The sequence below is a fragment of the Carassius carassius genome, chromosome 16 (assembly GCF_963082965.1).
Source record: "Carassius carassius chromosome 16, fCarCar2.1, whole genome shotgun sequence".
Lineage (NCBI taxonomy): Eukaryota > Metazoa > Chordata > Actinopteri > Cypriniformes > Cyprinidae > Carassius > Carassius carassius.
This window is the reverse complement of record NC_081770.1, coordinates 15,845,717-15,872,398: the sequence shown is the minus strand read 5'-3', so window position 1 is coordinate 15,872,398 and position 26,682 is coordinate 15,845,717. Positions and strand designations below refer to the sequence as shown.

The window sequence follows — 26,682 nt, the reverse complement described above, 5'->3', positions numbered from 1 at the left end:
TAAAATAAATAAATAGTTGGCCTGCTTATGATTTGTTTGTGTAGCATAAAAACATTATCTTATCCGAAAGCATTTGAACGGTGTAGGCTGTTGTAGCTACTACGGTACCTTCCAATTGAACGCAACTTAGCAAGCGTAGGCAGTGATCCTGGACCAATTTAAATATAATCTGAAAACTGACTGAATAGCCATTGATGTATGGTTTGTTAGCATAGGGAAATATTTGTCTGAGAGAGCTACAGCTATTTGAAAAATTGCAATCTGAGGGTGCAAAAAATTCAAAATATTGAGAAAATCGCTTTTGAATTTGTCCAAATTAAGTTTATAGCAATGCATAGGCCTACTACTAATCAAAATATAGTTTTTGATATATTTAAGGTAAGACATTTTGAAAATATCTTAATGGAACACTTATTATAGGCTAATCATGATCCTAATGATTTTTTTGGCATAAAAGAAAAATCGATGAATTGACCCTCAGTGTATTTTGATCAGTGTGATCAAAATTTATTTTCTAATATACCTGTGCTACTGGTTTTGTGCTCCAGAATCACATATTTACTGCACTATGACTTAACGTTAAGTCACAAAAGGCTACTTATAGGATTCAAATTGTGTAACATTAGCGAAAAACAACATAGGGATTCTAACCGAAAGCGTTCGAACGACGTAACGTATAGGCTACTGTTACTAGGCTACAGCTGGCCTATCTTATAATTTCGTTTTCTTTTATTGATATCAATTTACGGTTACGGTTAACATTTCTATTCATATCTTTTAAGTAACTTTTGATGTTTTTGACGAGTTCCAGATAAACAAATGTAAGAGGGGATAAAAAGAATACAACTATGGGCAGTTGTGATTATGTAAAGTTTAGCCTATTAATTTGAATTTTGCGTAGTCATTTCAAGAGGGGGTTCCACCCCACCAGTGGATTGGGCAGAGCACCATCTCTCTTGTTTGTCTGAAGGAGTATTTCTGCAGTAGGTGCTGGTGTTCAATTCACTACGCTTTCAGCAGATGGTGAGGGTAAATATGGAGCTGGATAAAATCACCGGAGAGACAGGAAAGGCGCACATTGAGCTTCCCGCGCTGACGAAACACATCATCTGAGCAAATACAGTCAGTTTTCGTGTATAAGTAATTTAAATGCTATGAAACCGTTCGAAATGTGGATAATACTACTGTGGATATTTGTCCAACTTTTGCTTGGCACTTCAGTCGAAGCACAGGTAAGATGAATAAACAATTTATTGCATTTTTTTCGTCCTCATTTCACCTCAACTTAGTGTTTGTATTTAAATTTGAAGCCCAACGCATTTATTATTTTACCTTAACATATCTAAATGTTTAGCTTCCTATCAGGGTCCTTGTGAAAACTGAAAATAGGAAATGTTTCTATCGTATTTAACTTTTAAAATCCGTGTCAACGACGCAACCTATCGTAGTTAATTCAGCCATTTGAAATCATATTTTTGACTTACATAAACCAGTTAATTTAGATTTTACCTCAGAAAACATTTGAAGCTTAACCGATTAACATTGTAAGGTCATGTAGGTAAAGTCAGATGTTACAAATATGACATAAATATACAAATATGACATAATTGTGTGAAATATTGCAGAAATATTTGAATCTGAGGGCTTAATTGTTGGATTTAATGTTTCATTATGAAGCTTTGAAGGTCCAGCTGGTGGCTTTGAAACTCCAAGACACCAGATTATCTGATTGGGTGGTTTCTAATCAAATCTTAAATACTTGAGTCAAACTGTCAGACAATCAGTGTCTCTGTTTTTGTCTCCGGGCAGCATGTGGACCCTGAAGTGGGCTTAACAGCTCAGGAACAAGTTCTCCTGCTGTATGACATCAAACTGCAGTGCCTTCAGAACATCTCCGAACACAATCCTGCTGGTAAGACCTCACCTCTGGAGTCTGTTTGGTCATCTGGACCTTTTTCTCTCTACTGAGATGTTCAGTGGGAGCCCAGAGGATAGATCGTTTGCATAACTGATAGAAAGATGAGGGATCAAGATGAAAGTCACTTGCACTTAAACACATTTATCTCATTAGTTAATTTGTTTATTAATTTAAAAGCCTTTTACATGTGAATTCACATCTGACCCATAATCCGCGGAACAGAATGTGGCATTAGAATCTGCTTAGAGGACTTCTGTCGATATCTGCCACCAGAGAGATCCAAGATCGGTTTCAACTGAAGAATCTCAGATCTCAGATCATTGGTTCGAGTGGTTTCTGTGCTCGAATCTGTCTTGGTCCTCCTGTCTAAGTGTCTTTGGTCTCTCTGCTTTGAAGCTTTATTTAGATACTGAATTACCTTACTGTCATATAACGTCTGTATCTGCCCACTCATATAAGCATCTGAGCATATGCAGTGGAGTCCAATGGCACTAGTGGAAATGTGTCTGCTTTGCATTTGATTTGATGCAGATTCAAGGATATCGATCTCAGCTGTGATGGATTTGTTGCTTTTCAAGTTTGAATGTTTTTTTTTTTACAGTAAATTACATAAAGGTGACAGTTTCCCAGCTTAAATGCAAGTTGTTAAAAAGCTGGATTTGTAACCAGTAGGTTGTGGGTTTGAATCCCAACAGGATTGTTCATGGATCATCACCGCTGAGCAAATAATACACTGGTGTAGGATTTACTTTGAAATATTTTACACTCAGAAAGTGCTAATAAATTTCATAAATCATTACAAAGAAATGGCACATTGAATGAAATGTCATTTTGGAGAAAAAAAAAAGACTGAAATAGGATTTTCTTCTAAAACCTACTCCAAATAAATGCTGCAAATGTACTGAAATTTTTAAGGGGTGCAGTTACTTTCGGATGTGCAGCAGCAAAAATACTCCACTTATGTACATCCAATCCAGTCCTTTTTAACTCTGAAGGGAGTTTGTGATGTCACAGATTAATTGTGTAGTGCGGCTTGTGAGTCACCCTGCTGTTTACAGAAGCTGACGCACATTTATTGTTTTTCTTCCAATGTTCCCATTTTTTGTTTTTTTTTCTCCCCTTCTTCTTCATTTATACATGTTGGTTCTAGCATTAACCACATGTTAGATGATTTTGTGACTAGGCATACCAAGTTAAGATTGCAAAAGGTTCCTGGTTACCTGCGTAATTCTGAATTAGGATGCTGAGGAAGGTGTGATTTAAGAACTTGATGAATTAAGTAGATGATTCAAGCAATCATCCCAGAGACAAGAAACTCAGTGATGGCCCCTCACACCTATTAAATAATAATCACTGAACTCTAAACGCTCTTGTGAATTGAGACTCTTCCATTCAGCTGCACAGGATTATACATGTTTTGAGCTCAAGTCCAGCTATATCCGGCAGTTTATCCAACAAAATCTTCTTATCAACTAATGATCTAACACATGCCGGTGGCATTGCCAATAAAGATTAATATTTTCAAATCCAACAATCACAAATGGCATGTTAACAGATTTTGCTAATATGAAAATACATTGATGTCAATGAGTTTGTAAAGGTAATTTGAAAGGTGCTTGTTTCTCCAAAACACCACCAAAATGCTGGCACGCAAAAATGGTGTAGGATTTACTTTGAAGCAGTTTTCTTTTAGAAAATTGCCAGGAGTTTCACAGATAGTTACAAAGAAACATCACGTAACACATTGAATTAAATGTCAAAAGTTGAAGTAGAAAGACGTACTCCAATAATCTTTGTTTTACTTAAAAACTGGGCTCCAAAAGATAAGCCGCATTTATTCAACAGTTCAATAAACAAGACTTAAGTGTCGTATAATTATGCTTTAGGCACAGTATCGTAAGCTACTTTTCCTTTCTAAAGTGTATATGTATATATGTATATACATATTTAAGAAGAGTTTGTGTGTGGTGTAAGAATTTGAACCTTAACCATTATTTAAAATAAGAAAGACCAGAATGAATTGTGTTTATGAACAAATCATTTGTTTGAATGATTCACTGACTCAACCACAAGACCCATGTTCATTTCTGGGCAACGCTATCTCGTGACCAATTTGTATGTATGTTATGAGGTGGCTAGTTTGTACGAGTTCGTATGACATCACTCATTTGATATTTATGATTTATCGTAACGTGTTGATTTAGGGGCGGGGTTAGGGTGGTCCTTCGTATGAATTCCTACAAATTATCCACTTGGTAAAATAAAATACGTGTAAGGTCATTCGCATGTATAGGAATAAGCCACTTAGTAAAATATGTACAAATTGATCATGAGATAGCATCCTAGGAATGGACATTGGTATTGTGGGTGAGTCACTGAATCATTCATACAAATGACTCATTCAGAACCACCATGTATTAATATCTGGTTTAAATGTTTGAAACTGATTAACAGTAGAAATTTAGAAAAGTAATCAAATGTAATCAATTACATGAATAAAGTATTTGAAATAGTTACACTACTGATTATATTTTAAGTAGGGTAATTTGTAATCTGTAACCTATTACATTTTTCAGATTATGATACTGGATTGAAATAATGTAATAACAAATACCAACAATATCAAGCAGCATAGTGCATTGTTTTTGTACAGGTAAAATAACTGGAAGTGAACGACACCGAAAGTGTCGCACATTTGCTCTTACATTAAAAAATACCCGGATAAGTGCTCTTGAAACCCCATATTACATTTTAAAATCTCTAACCCTCTGTAAAAATGGTTTTTATCTAAGGTTTTCCTTTGCAATCATTTTTTTTCATTTGGATATTTGTGCTGCTGTTCAAAGGCACGGTAAACATGAAGGCTATACAAAAGTCTCCTTTGTTTGACAACATTTGCTAATATTGGTTATTAGAGTTAATTATAGTGTAGCCATCATCATTTGCATTTGATCGAACGCTCTCACTGAACCTTCATTTGCCATGGCAACTCTCGGAACGTTCCCAGAATGTTCAAGTTAATATCATTTATTATGTGTGGGCTCTGATATTACTGTTCTGTTTTAAGTTTATCCAGTCATCTCAATGGCAAAAAGTAACCCAATTTACCTGAATTCACCCCCTATGTGACCCTGGACCACGAAACCTGTTCTAAGTAGCACCGGTATATTTCTAGCAATAGCCAACAATAAATTGTATGGGTGAAAATTATCAATTTTTCTTTAACGCCAAGAATCATTAGTATATTAAGTAAAGATCAAGTTCCATGAAGATATTTTGTACGTTTCTTACCATAAATACATCAAAACCTAATTTTGGATTAAGACTATGCATATGGACTTCATCTGGTCTTCTCAATATTAATATTATTTTTCACCCTCAGACTCCAGATATTCAAATAGTTGTATCTCAGCGAAACATTGTCCTATCCTAACAAACCATATATCAACTGAAAGCTTATTTAATTATTTTTCATATAATGTATACATCTTCATTTCGAAAAATTGACTCTTATGACTGGTTTTGTGTCCAAATTCGCTGTACATATGAAGTCAGTACCTAAAAAAAAAACAATAAATGTGAAAGTGTGAAAGACGACATCTCACCTCAGTGACCATAGGAATCTACAAATAGATATAATGCACAGTTTGTTGCTCTTTCTTTCGACCATCTTCAGCAAACCACCATGCTGAATCATTCACTCTGAATAAAGTTTCCAAATAGCATCATGCTCTTGTAGCACTGCAAACCCTCTCTTTTCTTTTCAAGAAATTGACCGGTTTCTGCCTCCAAACAGAGACTCTGCCCTTTTCCCACACTGATCTGCGGGGGTTTGGATCAATGTGTGACTGAATACTTGCACTTAGAACGAAGACATACAACAGTTTCAAATCAATGAGCCGGAAGGAAAGATAAACCGTATATGGTTTTGAGGATATTCCTTTCATAATACATCGTGTTCACTTTGCAAGATTATAATGAATATTCTTCTTCATTTTCTTGAAAGCGTTCTGTTTTCAAACGCAGGGCAGCACGATGTATTTGATTAATAATGCATCTTGTTGTGGAGCTTAGTTAGTTGTCATTAAAATGTGTGAAAATTACTGAGGCAAATAGAGCTTTTATGCTTCGATGAAGAAATTGTTGTCGCAGTTAGAAAGTCTGAGAACGTGAGGTGTCATCTCCCACTTAAGATGACCCTGTTATCGTCTGTTACTAAAGAAACTATAATTACATTAGACATTCCCAGAGAGACTCTTAACAGTTATAATTAGGTTTTGCTTTGAGCGAGCAAGCAGACCAGCAATGATTGTATTGTACTGTATTGTATATAAGTGTTGTGTAACAATATTTTCTCTGATTTCTGACAAATCTGAGCTGATATTGTTGAGATATTTTCTGAGAACCATGTGTGATATCTGAGACTCGAGAAGGTTAAAAAGGCAGTATATATATTTATTATCTCTCTGTACATTTTGACTCTATTTCTTAACTGCATTTCTCATCTTCTCTAGCTTGCCTGCTAATCTAGTTACCTTGGCATTGTGTATTATGAATATGTTTGGCTCTTATAACAATAAAGGCTTCTGCTATGCATTCATTTAAATGTTTTTATTACAATAATTTCATTATTTGGCAGTGGAATTGGATTTCTGTTTGTTTTTGGATTTCTTTCTCAACAGTACTAAAAAAATCGTTAATGGAACCATTAATGAAATGGAATCGTTTAGGGAAATTGGAACCAGAACCAAAATACAGAAACAGAAAATGTTTGCCAAACAAAATACATCCACTCTCTTTCTTTTTAGTTTCACTGCTAGGAGAAACAGTTGAGATGTTAAAGCTGTTTCATCTGTGATTTGCATTTCCACCCTACGAAGTGTGATCGTGGTTTACACATTTTGTGCACAGATGAGGTCTGTTCTCCCGGATGGGACGGGTTGGTCTGCTGGCCTCAAGGTTCTCCAGGAACTGTCAGCAAAGTGGCGTGTCCCAGCTACGTGTACGACTTCAACCACAACGGTACTTGCGAAACTTCTTTGAACAGATTTCCCAGTTTCTTCACAACTAGTCTAGTCAAATTGTTCTGTTTCTTCGCTTTCGCAGGATTTGCATACCGTCATTGCAACTTGAATGGATCGTGGGTATCGGTGGAGAACAGAACTTGGGTCAATTATTCAGACTGTCTGCGGTTCTTGGCTCCAGGCATTGAAAAGGGCAAAGTAAGTACAATTAAACAGGCTGGAAGAGTTTGAGGAGTCTTATTGACAAGTTTCGAAATCATTCAAGAGTTACTTTTTGATAACAACACTCCAATGAGATGTAGTTGGCTTGGTTTGTTTAAACGCAAAGCTGTAAACTGCATATATAGTTTCATATGCCACTGGTCTATCAAGTCTTTGGATATGTTTAGGATGTTGAGTTGCATTTGTTGAGATGACTCAAGTGTTGTTGTGTTTCCAGAGGGACTTTTTCGAGCGGCTGCACATCATGTACACAGTCGGCTATGCGGTGTCCTTCAGCTCGCTGCTGGTGGCAATTTTCATCATTGGATACTTTCGGTAATTGAACATTGGTCCCAGAAGACTTTGGTCTCACACAGCAAGTTGAAGAAACACTAATAACTCCATGTATTCATTGGGAAGTTGAACAGGAAGCAAACTTATTATACTTGTTCCAAACAAGTGGCTGCTGTTGAGGTACTCATGCACGACAGTTCAGATCAGGTTTTCATCTTTAAAGACCCTCAGACATTAAATTAGCTTGAGAGTTCCCCATTGAGTTTCTGCTATAACTGAACAACTTGTACTTTGCTTTTTCTAATTAAAAGCCTTCACTGAAGGAAGTTATTGGGTCCACATTTATGCATAATAATTATTTGATTTTATTATTATTAGATTAAATAAACCTAGCAAAATTAAAACCACAGAGAACATTTTAATTAATTAAAATAAAATAAATATTAACTGAAATAATTCATAAAAAAATGTAAAAAAATTCAGCCAAGGTACATTTTGTCATTTTCGTTTAATTTTAAGTAAAAAATTATTCAAAGTAAATAAACTAAAAATAAAAATGACTAAAACACAACCAAATTACTAAGAATAAATTAATACAATTAATAAAGGGGGGGGGGGGGTGACAAAAGTACATAACACAATTACAAAAAAAACTATAAATGAAAAATAATGTAAAAATTGGAATAAAAATAAAATCTAAAAATGTAATTGAAAATAAAATGTAAAAAACCTATAGTAAACCAAAGATACTAAAATAACACTAATATGAAATTGTCTTGAAAACTTTTTACCATATTTTGTTATTTGTTTTATTCAAATGTCATTTTTTGCATTAGTTTATTGCAATTGACCATTTTCAGCCCCATACTCTCAATCTTAAAATAATAACATAGAACATAAAAGTATTAATTATTAAATTGCTAAAATAAACAGAGTGAAATAAACATAACATATTTAAATATTTTTTTATTTATATAATTTTCTAAAACAAGAAAATAAGAAATCCATCACAACAAACTATATTTATTTGTTTGTTAATTCATTCAGGCAGATATAACATTTATTCATGCTGGTTTGAAGGGGAAAAAATGACAAAAAGTGAAAAGTTTCCTCTGCGATTAGCTGAAATTTTCTTTTCTTTTTTTTCGTCTTCCAGGCGTCTCCACTGCACCAGAAACTACATCCACATGCACCTCTTTGTGTCTTTCATGCTGCGCGCGGTCAGCATCTTCGTGAAAGACAGAGTGGTGTACGCTAATGGTGTGCTACAGGAGTACGACACCATGCTAATGGACAACATCAGCACCGTCTCCATTTCCCCGCTTGACAAGACTCAGTATGTGAGTGCAGTGAATGAGCTACAATAATGAATCTGGCCAGGTTTAATTCATTTTTATTTACAGTTGAACTAGTTTTGGCTAAAATTACTTTAACTTTAGTTAAATTATGTTAACTCTTCTCTTCTCTGGATGGGAATTTTTTTCATCTCATAAATGCAGCTAAATGAGCACTTCTGATGAACTTTGATATTTTTTCAAATATCAATAGTACACAAAATCCTAATTGAAAGAAAAAAAAAGTTTTTCTAAAATATTGTTAGTGCATTGTTAATGTTTTAATGTGTCATTTTTCGTTATGTTTTCAGCAACAGCAAGTTTAAATAAAAGTTTTTACTAATCTACACAATGCGTCTTCTTGGCGCCTTTGTTTCTGTTGATGAAATTGAAAAAAATTTTGTTAACGAGGTTAACATTTAAAGTGTGGCTATATTTACTGCTATTCTGCTCATTTTCTTTGACGAAATCCATTCATTTCAACAGGAATCCACAAGTTCTGGAATTTTGCGTTAGGGCGAAAGATTTCCTAGCACGAATTTTACAAGCTCAAGTGAATTCAGCATTTTTAATAACAGAATTTGATTTGTATATTGCTACATTATTAATTACATAATCACTAAATGTTTTTTGCAAAAATCTAAAAATGGCTGTCACAACTCAGAATACAGAGGTGTGAAAAAGGTTTTCACCCATCCTGTTTTTTTATTTTATTTTAAATATTTGTAACACTTTATTAAATTAGATAATCAAAAAACTGTATAATATTACTTAGAGATAAATACAAAATGCAGTTTTGAAATACTGATTTTTAATTTATTAAAGGGAAAAAAGCTGTCCAAACCTGCCTGGCACAATGTGAAAAAGTAATTTTCCCCTATATCTAATAATTGGTAGTGCCATCCTTGGAAGCAACAACTGTAGTCAAGCATTTGCAATAACTGGCTATGAGTCTTTCACATCACTGTGGAGGAATTTTGGCCCACTCCTCTTTGCAGAATTGTTTTAATTCAGCCACGTTGGAGGGTTTCGATTGTTTGCATGATGTATTGCTCTTAAAGCATGCTTCACTTTGTCAGGCAGGATCTATTTGTGAATTCTTGATTCAACAGGTCTGTCAGTAATCAGGCCTGCGTTTTGCTTGTGAAATTAAGCTCAGCTTTCTAAAATAACGTGGTAAATTACAGTTCTTTCATGATTTAACAAGAGGGGGCAATTAATTTTTAACACAGGGCCAAGTAGGTTTATGAAATCACCGTTTAAAAACTGCTTTATGTGTTTACTTGCATTACCTTTGTGTAATATTCAGATTTATTTGATGATCTGAATCTTTTAAGTGTGACAAATATGCAAAAAAATAAAAACAGGAAGGAGGCAAAAACCTTTTCACGGCACTGTACTATGAAAGCCCATATCATATATTTTGTTCCCGAATTGCACTTTATAGCTCTTGTGGTGGCATTCATGCACGTTCATCTTGTAAATGCATTCATTCCAACTAAAAGGTTGCATAATAATGAACAGTTGTGCTGTGACTGGCTGAATGCTCATGGTTTGAGGATTCTGATTGGCTGAAGCCAGCATTGTTTGTACTTTCAGTTTGGCTGCAAGATCACAGTCCTGTTCTTCATTTATTTCCTGGCAACCAATTACTACTGGATCCTAGTGGAGGGCCTGTACCTTCACAGTCTCATTTTCATGGCGTTCTTCTCAGACTCCAAATATCTTTGGGGTTTCACTCTCATAGGATGGGGTAAGTGCACAATGCTGCACATGTTAAGATCAATCATTGCTTGATTTTGTTTTTAAACATTGTTTATTCTGCCCTGCCCGGATGTAACCTAGCCAATTTTCCAGCTTGTCATGATAATTCTCATCTGAGGCTTGTGTTACGTCTGCCTTCAAGAATCTCAGTCGAATCGTTTTGGTCTCCTTTGAGTCGGCAGCACTTACTTAAAACCTTATTTATTTATACTTTATGTTGGATGCATAATATTAACCAGTAAATCCAAACAGACACCTTTGATGTGCAAATCCTTTTGGGAAGGTTCCCGCATTCTTAGATACTTTGTTGAAAGCGGAATGACAGAGAAGCCCAAACATGTTTGTCCTACTTTAAACAGACCAACAATGACACAGAGCCGAGATTAACCAGCTTTGAAGTCACTGATAATGTGTGCTACTTAAGCAACATATTGATCTTCCGAACATATTAATCAATAATGCATAATTAATGTTCCTGGTATCGATGTGTTTGTGGGAGAGTAACCACCTAATGAGGGTTTAATTTTCCTATTGAAGCACTCTAAAACATCAGATCAAAAACAGATTACTGGAACTTGTTTGCTGAGGTCTGTTTTTGGCTTTTTAACAATTAATAAACTCAGTATTTAGGGAGACACATCATTATAAATCAGTGCCCGCTGGGTCTTGTTCTCAATGTGGTTTCTATAGCCAGATTATTAACATCTGGAAGTCGAAGTGTAACTTTCTCAATATTAAAATAATATGGCCATATAATGCACAGTGGCAGCTGTAAATAAACCATCAGTATTTCAATCTTGTGAAATTCTTATTCTTTTTTGAGGCAATTACATATATATATATATATATATATATATATATATATATATATATATATATATATATATATATATATATATACAGTACAGACCAAAAGTTTGGACACACCTTCTCATTCAAAGAGTTTTCTTTATTTTCATGACTATGAAAATTGTAGATTCACACTGAAGGCATCAGAACTATGAATTAACACATGTGGAATTATATATGGATTTATATACATAACAAAAAAGTTTGAAACAACTGCAATATTCTAGGTTCTTCAAAGTAGCCACCTTTTGCTTTGATTACTGCTTTGCACACTCTTGGCATTCTCTTGATGAGCTTCAAGAGGTAGTCACCTGAAATGGTCTTCCAACAGTCTTGAAGGAGTTCCCCGAGAGATGCTTAGCACTTGTTGGCCCTTTTGCCTTCTGTCTGCGGTCCAGCTCACCCCTAAACCATCTCGATTGGGTTCAGGTCCGGTGACTGTGGAGGCCAGGTCATCTGGCGCAGCACCCCATCACTCTCCTTCTTGGTCAAATAGCCCTTGATGCCTTCAGTGTGACTCTACAATTTTCATAGTCATGAAAATAAAGAAAACTCTTTGAATGAGAAGGTGTGTCCAAACTTTGGGTCTGTACTGTGTGTGTGTGTATATATATATATATATATATATATATAAAATGTGTTTGTTTGTATGTGTGTGTGTGTGTGTGTGTGTAATGATACTGTATTTATTTTTGTCAGAATATGACTGAACAAATACTTAATAATTTTGTTTGAAATATTACATATATATAAAACTACGGATACACTTTATTCTAGGGTGTCCTTGTTACGGTGTAATTATACATTAAGGTACTTAGTAATATGAATTAACTAAATATACTTATTATATGTGTTATGGGTAGGTAATGATGATGCACATGGCGAAGGGGTATTTCAAAATAGAATCTTTAATTATAAATCTAGGACCAAAACACTGGAGAATGTAGGAGACAACTACTACAATACGACTTCAATGCAACACGAGGGAACGGAGGAAAACCCAGGGCTTATAAACACAGGGAATGTAATCAGGAAGCACTGAAACAGGTGTGGAACAATTAATAAAAACAATGGAAACAAACAAAGCAGGAGAGCAGAAACATAGAAAACTAAACTAAACCAGAACATAACCATGACAATATGGTTTAGGTAAGGATTAGGTTTTGGTTTATGGTTACTTGCATGTAATTATGCATAATTAAGTCTTATTATAATAGTAAGTACATGAAACATGTGTAACTAGGACACCTTAAAATAAAGTCTTACCAAAACTATACATATACATTACATATATATATATATGTAAAACTTTATATAGACTCTATATAAATATATAATGTATAACTCTATATATTATGTATATATTATGAATATTTTCTGTAAATCATAAAAAAATATACATTTTATATGAAAACAATTATCATATGTGTGTGTAATCATATAAACTTTTTAGAATATGGCAGGTAAAATGTAATAATTATTCAAAAATCATGACATTTTACTACATAAAGTGAATAATAATAATAAATATTTTTCATTTTATGTCATTTTTCATTTGACATTTCTATAGTATGTTCCTGTAGCTCAATTGGTAGAGCACTGTCTTGTCAAGCGCAAGGTTGGGGGTTCGTATTCCCGGGAACACATGATAGGTAAAAATTAATAGCCTGAATGCACTGTAAGTCGCTTTGGATAAAAGCGTCTGCTAAATCCATAAATTTAACTTAATTTAAATTTATATAAAAAAATTAAATATGGTCATAATATGTTTTTTGTTTTGTTTTTTGTTTTTTGGCCAATAGCAGGTGAGGGGATTGTTCGGAAACCTTCAGTTTTGTTTGTGTCAGCACAGAAACTAGACTTTACATTTCATTCATGGTCTGGAGGGTCAAGGAGACTTTCAGGAGGCTTTTGACTCGTTGGATCTCATCAGTTCAAAATAAAACAAATAGAAAATAGTGTTGTTCCGGTGAATTTTTGGCAATTGTTGGACATGCCTCTGTGCTTGTATGCTGCATTACAGTTGATATATCTTGTCATTTTCTAATTTGTGCGACCACAGGTGTTCCTGCTCTCTTCGTATCAACCTGGGCTGTCGTCAGGGCAACGCTGGCGGATGTAAGGTGGGTTTCCCAAACATGATCCAGGTTCTCTGTAAGATTAAAATAAAAAAAGTCACACAGTTATACACACGGAGAGATGCACAAGATGTGCTATATATAAAATGTAATAGAATAATTCTGTCTTTTTCCCTAAGGTGCTGGGAGTTGAGCGCTGGCAATATTAGATGGATTTACCAAGTTCCTATACTGACAGCAATTGGGGTGAGTAAATTAGCACTTTAGCAACAAACTGAAATCATTTGTTAGACACATTGAGTGTTATTGTATACCAATTTCCAGAATTTATATTTGTATGTTTTAATTTATCATTTTAGTTTAAGTCTGACAAATTTTGTTGTCTATTTCGATTTAGCATTAATTTATTTTTGGTTTTAGTCATTTTTGTTTTTCAACTAATATTTAAATGTAATTTTTTATTAGTTTAGTTAAAGGAGCGGTTGATTGTCATTTTACTTTTTTAACTAGTTAGTGTGTAATGTTGCTGTTTGAGAATAAACAATATCTGCAAAGTATTGACACTGAAACTTCAATACAAACGTAGATAATTATGCCATTATGTCAGTTTAATGCCTACAAAAATGGCTTGTAGGGACTACAACAAGCTTCTTCCCGGGCTAGTGACATCATAAACCCTGAAATTTACATAAACCCCGCCCCTGGGAACATGCAACAAAGGGGACTAGGCAGGTTGTTGCCACGCAGTCAAAACTAGGGGTACACAAAAAAGAAATTTCATACAAAAATTGCAATTCTGTCTCTACATCTCTCTCTCACCTGATTCAAAACATTAGCTCATCAACTCCATCAATGAAATGTATTCCAATTATACACTTTATGTGTATAGACAGAGATATTTTTCATAAAGCTACAAGAAGTGTTAAACATGGTGTTTGCCACTGTAGCAAGCAATATTTTCAGGCAAACACTTCTTACTGTTATAAAATAAAAAATTACTTTACAAAAATCTACAATGCAATCATGTATTCTGCTGTATTACAGCTTTAATCAGGATAAAATCATAGATTAAAAGCTAACATAAGCAGTAGCATTTACAAATTACAGCATATCTAAAAGTATGAGACTTCTGCACGATCCTCTTCACTAATATCCTCTGGGTCTCAATCGGGCTCAAATTGATAAACGATATTGACAACACCATTGTTTACAAAACAACCGGAGAACACCCTTTAACAATAACACTGAACATATTTTATAAATGTGTACAAAACTCTTAAAAAACACAAAAGATTAAAACACAATATATACACAATTTTGTTGTTTTCAAATGACATAAAAAAAATATTATAGTTGATGATAAAAATTGTAAGTATTAAATTGGAATAAACAAATAATAAATACATAAACTAATAAACATATTTGTAAGCAACATGGTTGCAAATTTAACGAAGGTAAGTAGTGTCTTGCTATTTTGGGACCAAATGTTGATTGAGTTATTGATAAACAATTGAGTTGAATTGTTTTATTGAGTTTAAAAAATTTGCATTCATTTTCCCAAAATCTGAACATTGTTTAAGGTCCGCTTTGTTTTGTTGACATATTAGAGACAAAGGGTTTTACAGAGGGTATTTTTTATATATCTTTTTATCACTATAAAATCAGACATATTATATATAAACAAACCCCTCTATAAGAACCTTCAGAATAGAGATGGGAATAAAACGGCTAAGTTTGGTGTATGTAAGTGCTACTGATGTGGAGAAAAGGCTAATTTTGTGAAATCAGCCTTTATAAATACTTACAGATGCAAATAGAAAGAAAGTGCAATAAAACAAAGTTTTTTTTTAAGCTCAACCATTTAACCCTGTTACCAAAGTTACTGTACAATATAAAAATACTTTTTATTTAATTTATGTGAAATATGTTTATCAATAATCAGTTATTTTCCTCTTTCTTACTGTGAAGCAGGTTTGAAGCAAACTACTGTATTAAGCAATATAGAAATAAAGTTGACTTGACTTGACTAGTCTGACAGGACCTTAAAAGTTATTTTACTGTCATAAAATGAGCAGATTTAAACAATTTAAAAAGATTTAATTGATGGATACAGTCAAGAAGGTCAAGACTGCTGCGATGGGACAGGCCAAAGCAACCGTTTTCGAGATAGTGGGTCAGAAACATTTGAGAAGTTTAAAACAAACTACTAATTGTAAGTTGGTTAATAGTCTATTTAAAGTGTCTATCAATTCTTATTGCAAAACATGGGATTGGTGCCTCATGGGCCGCCAAATTGCATCATATTGGTGAAAAGTGCCAGCAAAGCAGTTGTTAAGAGACGCAGCTGTCTTCCCATTAACCCCGAATTCAACCCCCCGCTCCGAATGCGATAAGCACTGAAAGAGCTTGTCAAAGTCCTGTTATCGGGCGTGTCAAAAGGTTGATTTGGATAGCGGTGTGCTGTCGTTTGTGGACATGCCGTGACTGAATGTGATTGACCAGTTAGTGGTTGCATGCATATATTTATCTGATGGATGGGCAGATGGAGACATTATGCTGTTAATTATTGGCTTTGCCGAGCATAAGCGCTTTCCACAGTAATGGAGCTCCCATTTCAAGAACCTCTGGACAGTTGCGCACCAGGAGAGCTGCAATTATGTGACAGAATGCAAATGTATTTTTGTCCTTGCTGCATGTCAGCAAAACATAAATTAGGACTTAACACACATGGATGAATTCACACACAAGCGCTCATGAATAACAATTTCTTTGGTGTATTGATTACGATGTCTAAGTAGAGTAAAGCGCAATATAAAAACTGTCTAAACCTGTTGAAACTTTCACAGATCAGATGCGACAGAAGCTCATCACGCATTGATGGAATAATTCCCGAGCGTAAAAATATAAGCAGAATGAAATTAGCATTTTTAAAATGAGTTAAACTAGGGAACCTTTTGCACTTTTTCTCACTCGCACTAGTTCATTAAAATCATCCAAAGCAAGAATTTTGTCATTTCCGCAACATCTCAGTTAATGTCTAGAGTGGAAAATACATTTTAAACAATTTTGGAATAAGATTGCTTAATTGTCCAGCAAATGTTAATTTCATAGCTGTCCCTAAACACACACAATTAAATATTTTCACACTTTTTGGCCAATGGGCTAGGTGCACAAGATGGCGCCGGTGAGCTTCAGCGACGCGAGTGTGTACATACTTACTTCCGGTCTTGCGACGCTCGCATTGACTGTAAAGGGAAACTTACATACGAAACTTGGCTAATTAATGTTTTTCAAATTTAACAGCGGATAGTGGAATATCAAAAACATGGGGAAACATCCTCCCTACATTTTGCGTACCTCTGTGTGGAAATTCATCAAGATACAACGCGGAGATTGCTTTATTCTTCTGTTGATTATGCGATCAGCGTCAGGTCAGGTCCACAGGGATTTCTTCTTTCAAACACAAACCACTCAAATATGCAATACTTTTCATTTTCGAAGAGCTGGTTTTGTTCTGACTGTTATGTAAGATCAATGTTTCAGACTGTCAAACAAGACGCAGAGATTTCTGATAAAGCATGTTTTATTAACTTTATTTGTTAACAATTTATAACTAACTGTACAATTAAACGTAATATAATTATGGTAGGTTTGCATTAAATAAAAGATCGCTTTTTGCATTCATGTGTATTTTTATCTACGTTTATTTGTTTTGTGAAAGATCTGCAGCATAAATCATTATCTGTCTATGAGCAGCCATATTGTTATTCTTTTGCATTAATTATCAGATTAAACACATATTAAAAATTAGTCATGTATTTTTTACTGTGTAAATAAAATATGTTGTGAAAATAACGATGAAACAGACTGATGTATGTGTACAATTGAGAAATGGATACTTCTGAAGATACATTGCAGCCCACGTCTCACGGGGTAAATATTTCATTAAAAAAATAAATAATGGAAACATTTTCGAGAAATAAGTAATTTGTACATTTACATATTTGGTAAGATAAAAATACATTTTGTAGCTGTGTATACACACCATGAGTTCAACTTTCATCTCGTGAACAGTAGTGAACATTAGTGTATTTAATTCATTCACCAGACCCAAACATACACAAGTTTCAAATCCACTGGCTCAGTTAACATTTATAGTATAGTAATAATAGCAGTGTAGATCTTATTTGCATTTGAAGTTATATTATAAATCCAGTAAACATATAGAAAGTAATATTTGGACTTCTCCGTTTCTCTGCACTGACGTTTAGCACAACCGGGAATATCTACGCACATACTCGCAAGACCGGAAATCCAAGATGGCGGAGATATGCAACTAGCCCATTTGACAAAATAATAGCTTTTCTGGCAAATGACAAAACCGTAAAGATTTCTTTTTATAAGTAAAATTTACCTATTTGTTTTCTTCGTCTACTTTTATTTCAATAATAATTGTCATAATTATTCATTGATGATTATTTTATTATTTTCAGGCTGTCGTTGTTTTAAAAATGTAATATACAAAGATATTTTTATATAGTGTCTTTATTGTTTAATACATAACATTTTTTATTATGGATATTTAAAAAATATATTTGTCAAAAAAGATAGATATAGAAAGTTTTTGATATATATACAGTTATATATAAAGTTTTTTATTTTATATCTTTATCGAATGTGTTTGACACTTTAGTCAAATTACTAATGTAACAACATAATTTTTAAATAAATCCTCTGTTTCCTTCGTCTTTCTTGCAGCTGAATTTTATTCTGTTTGTAAATATTGTACGAGTTCTGGCCACAAAGATCCGAGAAACGAATGCGGGACGATACGACACACGTAAACAGTACAGGTGAGTGCATGAAATGATTGTTACGCTGGTACATGACCTCATATGAGAATCTATATTGTACGATATTTCTCCAGAGACAAATTAAATGCAAATTCAACCACATCCCCGATTCCCCGAACCCAAAAGTACAGGTGTTACTTCATAATATATGAAATAGCAACTGGATTCTGTTTGCCTGTGTTCTTGTGGTTGTTTTCGGCAAGGTGGAGTGTTTGGACATCACTGGTGAGATATCCAGGAGAGGACTGTAATTTTCCAGATGGTGTTTGAAAGGCTTTCTCACAGCGAGAGAAATAGAGAGAGTCACAGAGAGAGATTGTGCTTTCATTAACAGCATGTCTGCCTTTAGGTAAAAGTCACAGGATCTATCTGACTAATAGTCTGCGAGTGGAAGCAACTGTAAGGTCAGTCTGTATAGTCTCTTATCAAAGCTGCCCGTTGATCAAATCAAGCGAATCCCTCTTGTCTTTGTTAATCATGTTCTGGCTTTCCTCTGAAGTACAGTTTTACTGTCTGCGGCTCCTTAATGACTCTCAAAACTATTTTGTATGTTCTGAAGTGGTGCATATGCATAAAAACTCACTGACACCACGCTAGGGTGTTCTGGGTCATTGCTAGCAAGACACTCGGATGTCCTGGGTGGTTTCTAGGGTATCTGGTTGTTTGCCAGGATGTTCTGGGTGGGTGGGTGGCTTGATTCTTAACAAGCCTTATAAATAGGAATGCACCGATATATCGGCCAATAATTGGTGTCAACTGTTAATTTTAACCTCTAATATGAATGTACCAAATAAAGTATTAGTTGCCATAGATTTTTTTCCTTAAGGAAACCAAATTATCGGTATCGGCATTGACATCAGCAGATGCCATTCTGAATTATCGGCCAAATGTAGTATCAGTGCATCCCTATTTAGAAATAGGCTATAATTTGAGGTACCATGTTTATAAGAGGCACAAGTTACTTATTTCTTTATATAGATGTGGATTTAATAAACTATAACTAATGGTGACAATTTCCTACACTTGAAAATCCTGAAAATTCAGGATGAAGACTAGAGCGATAACATTTTTTGACAGTGTAACATTTTAGTTTCCAGTTAATTTTTTTAATAAACATTCTTAAAAGAAGTTAATGGAATGCAAATGGGATAGACTGATCTGCGGTTTAGTTTGTTATAAAAGGAAATATAGATTAGTAGATATGTATTATATCTTAATCACGTGTGAAAGTATTAGAGTCGCTGCTGAGAGTGTTTTAAACCTACAGGGGTTTGATAACCTCCAGTGAAATTAAATCCAGGCAATGAACGCCATTAAAGACGTTATGGATGAATGGACACAGTCGCATTTTACTTTTAATGAGAGTCAGACTTGTGCTCTGAACTTGAAGTAATTAAGCAATTTCCATGTGATGTGAGCTTAGCGCAAGGCTCCTCTGCTTCTGTGATGCTTTATCTGAGGATGTGAAAACAGCAGAAAGGCTCAGCTCATCTTTTCTCATTTTCTGGCCTGCAATGTAAGAATCAGTCTTTAGAGAGACGTTGACTCTTACTCTTAGTGTCTCGCTCTCATTTCAATTTCAGTCTCTCAGAGCCGAAATGGAGGCTGTTTATCGCTTTTCTCGCTGTCAAGTCCAAAACCACAGTAATATTGTGATTATTTTTGGAACTACCTTGATGTACCATGTATTTCAAAGTTCCTTAGTAATACCATAAATTTACCATCCTACTGTTTTTTTAAGGTTAAAAATAATGATGGGAAAATGTGTTTTGGTTTTGGAGCTCACTGCATTGTGCATTGTCAGCAGAGTGGCTGATATGATGTTTTGGTGATTTTAGTGTGTTGCAGCATTGGGGGAATTGGTGATCCTCTGCCCATCTTGACTTCTGAGAGACACTGCCACTCTGAGAGGCTCTTTTTATACCCAATCATGTTGCCAATTGACCTAATAAGTTGCCTCCAGCTGTTCCTTATATGTACATTTAACTTTTCTGGCCTCTTATTGCTACCTATCCCAACTTTTTTGGAATGTGTAGCTCTCATGAAATCCAAAATGAGCCAATATTTGGCATGACATTTCAAAATGTCTCACTTTCAACATTTGATGTTATTTAAATTCTATTGTGAATAAAATATAAGTTGAGATTTGTAAATTATTCTATTCGTTTTTTACTCACAATTAGTAGTACAGTGCCCCAACTTTTTTGGAATCGGGTTTGTAGTTGATATAGTGTTCTGGTGTTTCTTAGGGTGTTCTGGTGTTTTTGGTTATTTTTATGGAGTTCTATGTAGTTTATATTAGGAATGCACCGATCATGATTTTTCATGGCCGATTCCGATACCGATTTTTTTACAAGCAAACTGGCCGATTCCAATACCGATTTCCGTTTTTTTTTTTTTTTTTTCTTTAAGCAACAAACAAGAAAGAAGGAAAGTGTGCATAAACAAGATGTTTATTTGGTATTTAATAGGCCAAACTGGCTTTTGGCTATTGAAAACAATAACTGCAACCATCTGAAATTAACAGCAGTAACTGCACAGTAAAGCCTACATTCAATACAAACATAGATGGTACAGACATCAGCATTTAGCTTTTGTTTTTGAATTGGGTTGAAACTACATAGAACTGGCTTTAAATTAAAAGATTAACTGTAACCATGTGAAATTAAAGGCAATAACTGCATAGTTCTACAGTCCAAACACCACAATCAACACACATTCTATAAGATGTTTTTTAATCAGCATTCAGTATTTTAGTTTTTAAATTTGGTTTTACATTTATAAAAAAGGTCTTTACCAGTGAGACTAAATAAAATTATGCTATATAAATAGATTATTCCAAAATGTTAAAATCAAATAATGTTGGTGTGAATGAAACAGATGCAAAGTGTTTCATTCATCCAATTAAAAAAAAAAAATTAGGGTAATGATTCACATCTATATTTTTTTAACTTGAGCCAATGAAAAATAAATAACTTATTGTCTCAAGTTAAAAAAATATAGATGTGAATCATTACCCTAAAAATTTTGAATTGGATGAATGAAACACTTTTTTTCAGTGTGCTACAACAGGTGATTTTTAAATCAAATTAAGTCTATGTAATTTTAAGGTAAAATAAAAATAATCATCCTATACAGAACTGTCGTTTACTTCTGGCTTTTCAAACGTGTATGAAAGTTCTAATAAAAAAAAAAAAAAAATTCAGTTTTGTCACAGTTTAGTCCGTTTCGTTTCTCATCCAACACGTGAGAAGTTGATCTGAACATCTCTTCACGGTCTACTCGTGTTTAGGATGCGGACCGGTACAGTATATGCTCGCGCAGCTTTAGTGCGCACAGAAAAGGGACTCTTTATTTGTGCGCCAGTACACCAACGGCTGATCGCTTCCTGCTATCTGTGCCTCAGACATGTAGCTCTGCATTTCCAGTGCTGAACGGCTGCCCATGTCCTACGCACCGATTTCGAAATACTTCCACACAAATGACATTGACTTCATTGTAATCGTTTGCTGTGCACGCGGGCGCACTTCCGGAAAAATCAGCCGAAAAAAGACCAAAAACCGATCGCGTATTTTAAGCAAAAACCAGCCGGTTCGATTTATGGCCGGTCGACCGGTGCATCCCTAGTTTATGTGGGGTTCTGGAGTTTTTTAGGATGTTCAGGCTAGTTTATATGGTGTTCTCGTGGTTTTAAGGGTGTTCAGAGTGGTTGATATGGTGTTTTTAGGGTGTTCTGTGTGGTTGACGGTGTTCTAAGTGGTTACTGTGGTATTTTGGTGGTTTTTAGGGTGTTCTGGGCAGTTTATGTGGTGTTCTGGTGGTTTTTAGGGTGTTCTACATGGCTGTTGTAGTGTTCTGAGTAGTGCTTAGGGTCTTCTGGTGGTTTTGGGGGTGTTCTGAGTGATTTATGTGGTGTTCTGTGTTGTGTTTAGGGTGGTTTTTAGGGTGTTCTGGTGATTTCTATGGCTTTTTGATTGGTTACTTTGGTGTTTTGCGTGGTTTCTTGAGTGATCCGAGAGATTGCTATAGTGTGTTTCTATGGTGGTTTTTTCTTGGGGGGGGGGGGGGGGTTCAGGTTGAAAAATCATTGGTGATTGTTTGATTCTCAATAAACCTTACAATTTGAGGTGTCATGTTCATTATTTCTTTATACTGATGTGAATTTAATCACTGTGAATTTAATCAAGTGTGATATAGTATTCAAATATTCTAAACAGGAAATGTGTCTGTGTGTACAGGAAGCTGGCTAAGTCCACTTTGGTTCTGGTTCTGGTTTTTGGCGTGCACTACATCATGTTTGTGGGAATGCCGCACACGTTCACAGGTCTGGCCTGGGAGCTGCGCATGTACTGTGAACTGTTCTTCAACTCATTCCAGGTGACTTCCTGACTAATCAGCTATAGTTTCACCTCTCAGTACTCACTAATGTGATGTGATAACACTGAGTATAATGATTTGTCCCTTTGTATTCCGGTAATTTGCTCTGCTGGCATGATAAATAACTGCACTTTCATATTTCGGAAGCATTTCGCAGCTTATCTGTAGACAGTGGGAAACAAATAGCAGCATGCAGGGAATGAATTAAGGGAGATAACAAAAAACTATTCACAAAATAATTGAATAGATAAACTAAACTAAAATTAAAAGCTAGTGCTGAGGTCCGTCAGAAGCCTTTTCTTTGTTTTTCTTTCCTGTGATAAGTTAGAATACATTTAAAATCGTCTTTTCTTCTCTGATTTTTGTCTTTACTCTGAAATAAAAGTTGAAATAAAATGAAAAATAAAAGCTGGTGTTGAGGTTCATCAGAACCTCAGTTTTCCCTTTTGTTGCTTTTCAGTCTTCCCTGTGAAATAAAAGGTCAATTAAATTAAATTAAAACTAAATTAAATTAAAAAGGTGCTGACGTGTATCTATCTATCTATCTATCTTTCCTGTAAATTAAATTTAAATCCTGTAAAATAAAAAAAAATTTGAATGCATCTCAGATGCAAATCAGCTTTTTTCTTTGCTTCTGTCTTTCCTGTAAAATGAAAGTAATATAAATAAATCTAAATTAGTTAAATAGTTGGTGGTGAGGTACAGCAAAAGAAAAAATGAGTTTATGATGAGAAACCAAAAGGTTTTTTTTAAGTATAAGAAAGTGCTAAATTAATAATAAATAGTTAATAAAGTTTGGCAAGGAACTTTTTCTTACTCATGATATTATATTATGTGTGTTGTTGAGGCTTTCTGTTCATTTGTCCTTCTCACCGTTATTTATTGCTCTCTTTCAGGGATTTTTTGTATCCATTATTTACTGCTTCTGCAATGGAGAGGTAAGTTTTGGTGGAACAACATAAATATTTCAAATACTGCCACTTCAGCAAAGTTTGTATTCAAAGTGATTATTCATTTTCTCTCAACCTTTCAAAGGTTTTGTAGGTAGTCAGCGCACAACATTAATTTTGCTTGTTATTGTTCTCTCCCAGGTCCAGACAGAAATCAGGAAGACCTGGCTCCGCTGGACGCTTGCATTAGACTGGAAAGGTCCCTTCGTTTTGGCTAACTACCGCTATGGGACGGTCCTGAACAGCAGCGGTGCCAGCGTTCAATCCCAGCTGACCTCAGTGACCCGCAGTTCTGCTCTCCTCACCAGCAGGGTGTACCGCTGCGCCGCTCGGCCCAGCGTCGGCTCGCTTGTGCATGGCTTGCAAATACACACCACCTTGCCTGGATACGTCTTCAACAACTCAGACATCGAAAGCCTCCCACCTTCCATTCCAGAAGAAATCGAAGAGGAGGCCAAACACATCGACGACATCACGCTCAAAGGGGTCAACCACATCGCCGTACGACAGGAAGTCCTCAGCATCTGTTTCGAAGAAAGCGGACAGAGCTCATCCCACACAGATTCTGATGACGTCAGATGTCGTCCTGATGACATCACTACGGAAATCTCCAAATGCACTAATAAAATGTCACAGAAGTATTCTTTATCGGTGAGGGACAACAGTTTGGATCAAGAGGACGAGGAAGTACTTTAAAACGCAGACTTAATTTAACGCGAATTGCCTTTTGCAACCAATTTTACGTAAAACAAGATTTTAATAGAAAAAAAAATATTTTATTCTTCGGGAATTGATTTGATTGTAGAAATTGGGCGTTATATATCGTAAAGGTAGATAATTTGCTTAGAAATAAAGGTGTTTCACAATTCCATATTAGAACCTTTTTGTCTAAATGGTTCCTTAAAGAACCTTTAACATCTAAAGAACCTTTCAAAAGGTTCTTTGTGGCGAAAGAAGGTTCTTCAGATTATAAAAAGAACCTTTGACTGAATGGTTCTTTGTGGAACCAAAAATGGTTCTTCTATGGCGTCGCTGTGTAAAACCTTTTGAAGCACCTTTATTTTTAAGAGTGTAAATAGCTATTTGGCTATTTGTTAGCATTATCAAATAACAAAATAAAGGTGAAAATGCAAACTTTTTTTTTTTTTCGCAAATTGTCTTTTGCAACCAATTTTACTTCTGTAAAGGATTTTAATAGAAAAACAAAAAAAGAATTTATTCTTTGAGAACTGATTTGATTGTGTAAATTGGGCGTTATATATTGTAATGGAATGTAATTTTCTAAAATAGTGCCTAAATAGCTATTTGGTTATTTGTGAGCGTTGTCCAAAAACAAAATAAAGGTGAAAACGGCTTTAAAGTAAATCCACCTCAGAAGTAGCATAAGTTTTAATTAAAAAGTAATAAGGCAAACAATTTTGGGGGGGAATAACATGCATTGATTCACAAGAAGACCTAAAACATGTCTTAAAGGGATTGTTCACCCAAAAATGAAAATTCTGTCATTAATTACTCACCCCAATGTTCCAAACCCGTTAAACCGTGACTCATCTTCAGAACACAAATTAAGATATTTTTCATGAAATCCGCGAGCTCTCTGACCCTCCAATAGACAGCAAGGGTACTACCACGTTCAAGGCACAGAAAAGTACCAAGATGATCAACAAAGTAGTCCATGTGACATCAGTGGTTCAACTGTAATGTTACAAAGCAACAAAAATACTTTGTACGGGGCCCAGGTGTTAAGACTGTACTCACCTTCAGGCCATCCAAGATGTAGATGAGTTTATTTCTTCATCAGATTTGGAGAAATGTAGCATTACATCACTTGCTCATCAGTGGATCCTTTGCAGTGGATGGGTGCTGTGAGAACGAGTGTCCAAACGGCTGATAAAACAATCACATTACTCCACAAGTAATCCACACCTCTTCAGTCCGTCAGTTAATGTCTTGAGAAACAAAAAGCTGCATGTTTGTAAAAAAACATTAAAAAAAAAAATACAAGTAAATCATTGATCTATAACATAGATTTTTCGAGCGAAACTATTCGCTTAAGAAAGTAAACGGAGTCCATTTTGATTTTCACGTTGACTTGTCAAAGTTTCGCAAATAGTCAAACAAAGATGCCATACGTGCCGTAAAAGTAATGAAATAAAAGTTCAGTTGGTTTCACTCATTCTAAGCCTTGCGAGAAAGATTTGTGTTGACATTTGTGCTCTTTTTTGCTATAATCTAGTGCCATCGCACTGCCGTGTAAGACTGTTTACATTGTTAAGTTTTGTAAATTATTTATGTGTAAATATATCCTCCATCAAGTGTCAAGCCGTGGGTTTATTTTTGCGATCAAATGATGTTGTTCGGTGAAATCAAACAGCGGGACTCATTCATGAAACACAAGCGAAAAGATTTTCTGCGGAAATAGTTTGTAAAACATGTTCTCGTGTAAATTGTCTTCATTCTGTTACAGTTTATGCAAGCGTGGTTCTACAGAGCATTAAAACAAATTCGTTCTGCTTGTGTTTTTTGTCTGTAAAATTGTTTGCAAAACTGTGTGTAAAATGTCATGCAGTAGATTTTCACGAACAGATTCACATAATATTCATTCTGCTCGAGTTTCACGAATGCAACCCAATAGATGCTTTGCGGTTTAGATATTTGATTACGACTTCAGCAAGAAAAAAATCAGTTGGGCATTGCTTGGCATAAATGTTTTGATTGTACATATTTTACATCTAGCTATTTTTTTTTACTGTAATTTATGAGTAAATATTTTTCTTAAATTGTTTTAAATGTATTGTGCATTGATGTTGCATTCAACATGTAATAAACGCAGTTAATCATGTTAATTTTTATTTCAGTTTTAGTTCTTTCCATACATCAACTTGGAAATGCTGCATTGCCAACTAGATAAAATTAAATACATTTAAGTAAAATGTTAATTAAACTCTATGGAAGTATTCTCCTGCATATCCTCGCCCGTTTTTCCAAGTGAATTGTGATATATATATCAAAATCAATTGATATGCCCGAACACAAACAG

The 26,682-nt window shown here is 34.8% G+C and overlaps 1 protein-coding gene across 1 annotated transcript; it reads left to right on the top strand.

Annotated features, from left to right (window-relative positions):
* The first annotated feature begins 743 nt into the window (after nucleotides 1–743).
* On the top strand, nucleotides 744–26,453 carry LOC132159700 (parathyroid hormone 2 receptor-like). The gene is made up of 13 exons (XM_059569276.1): nucleotides 744–1,232; nucleotides 1,810–1,912; nucleotides 6,830–6,940; nucleotides 7,025–7,140; nucleotides 7,382–7,479; nucleotides 8,594–8,777; nucleotides 10,371–10,524; nucleotides 13,447–13,507; nucleotides 13,642–13,708; nucleotides 18,221–18,315; nucleotides 22,554–22,692; nucleotides 23,589–23,630; nucleotides 23,784–26,453. Exons 1-13 carry the CDS (start codon nucleotides 1,155–1,157, stop codon nucleotides 24,336–24,338), a joined length of 1,803 nt encoding a protein of 600 aa, XP_059425259.1. The 5' UTR covers nucleotides 744–1,154; the 3' UTR covers nucleotides 24,339–26,453.
* Nucleotides 26,454–26,682: the final 229 nt, after the last annotated feature.

What these genes read in the sequence shown, in the direction of transcription:
- LOC132159700 (XM_059569276.1), top strand. Translation starts at nt 1,155, where the DNA reads ATGAAACCGTTCGAAATGTGGATAATACTACTGTGGATATTTGTCCAA. An exon ending in GCACTTCAGTCGAAGCACAG is followed by an intron (nt 1,233 to 1,809) that starts GTAAGATGAATA and finishes GTCTCCGGGCAG; the next exon opens with CATGTGGACCCTGAAGTGGG. An exon ending in CTATACTGACAGCAATTGGG is followed by an intron (nt 13,709 to 18,220) that starts GTGAGTAAATTA and finishes TCTTTCTTGCAG; the next exon opens with CTGAATTTTATTCTGTTTGT.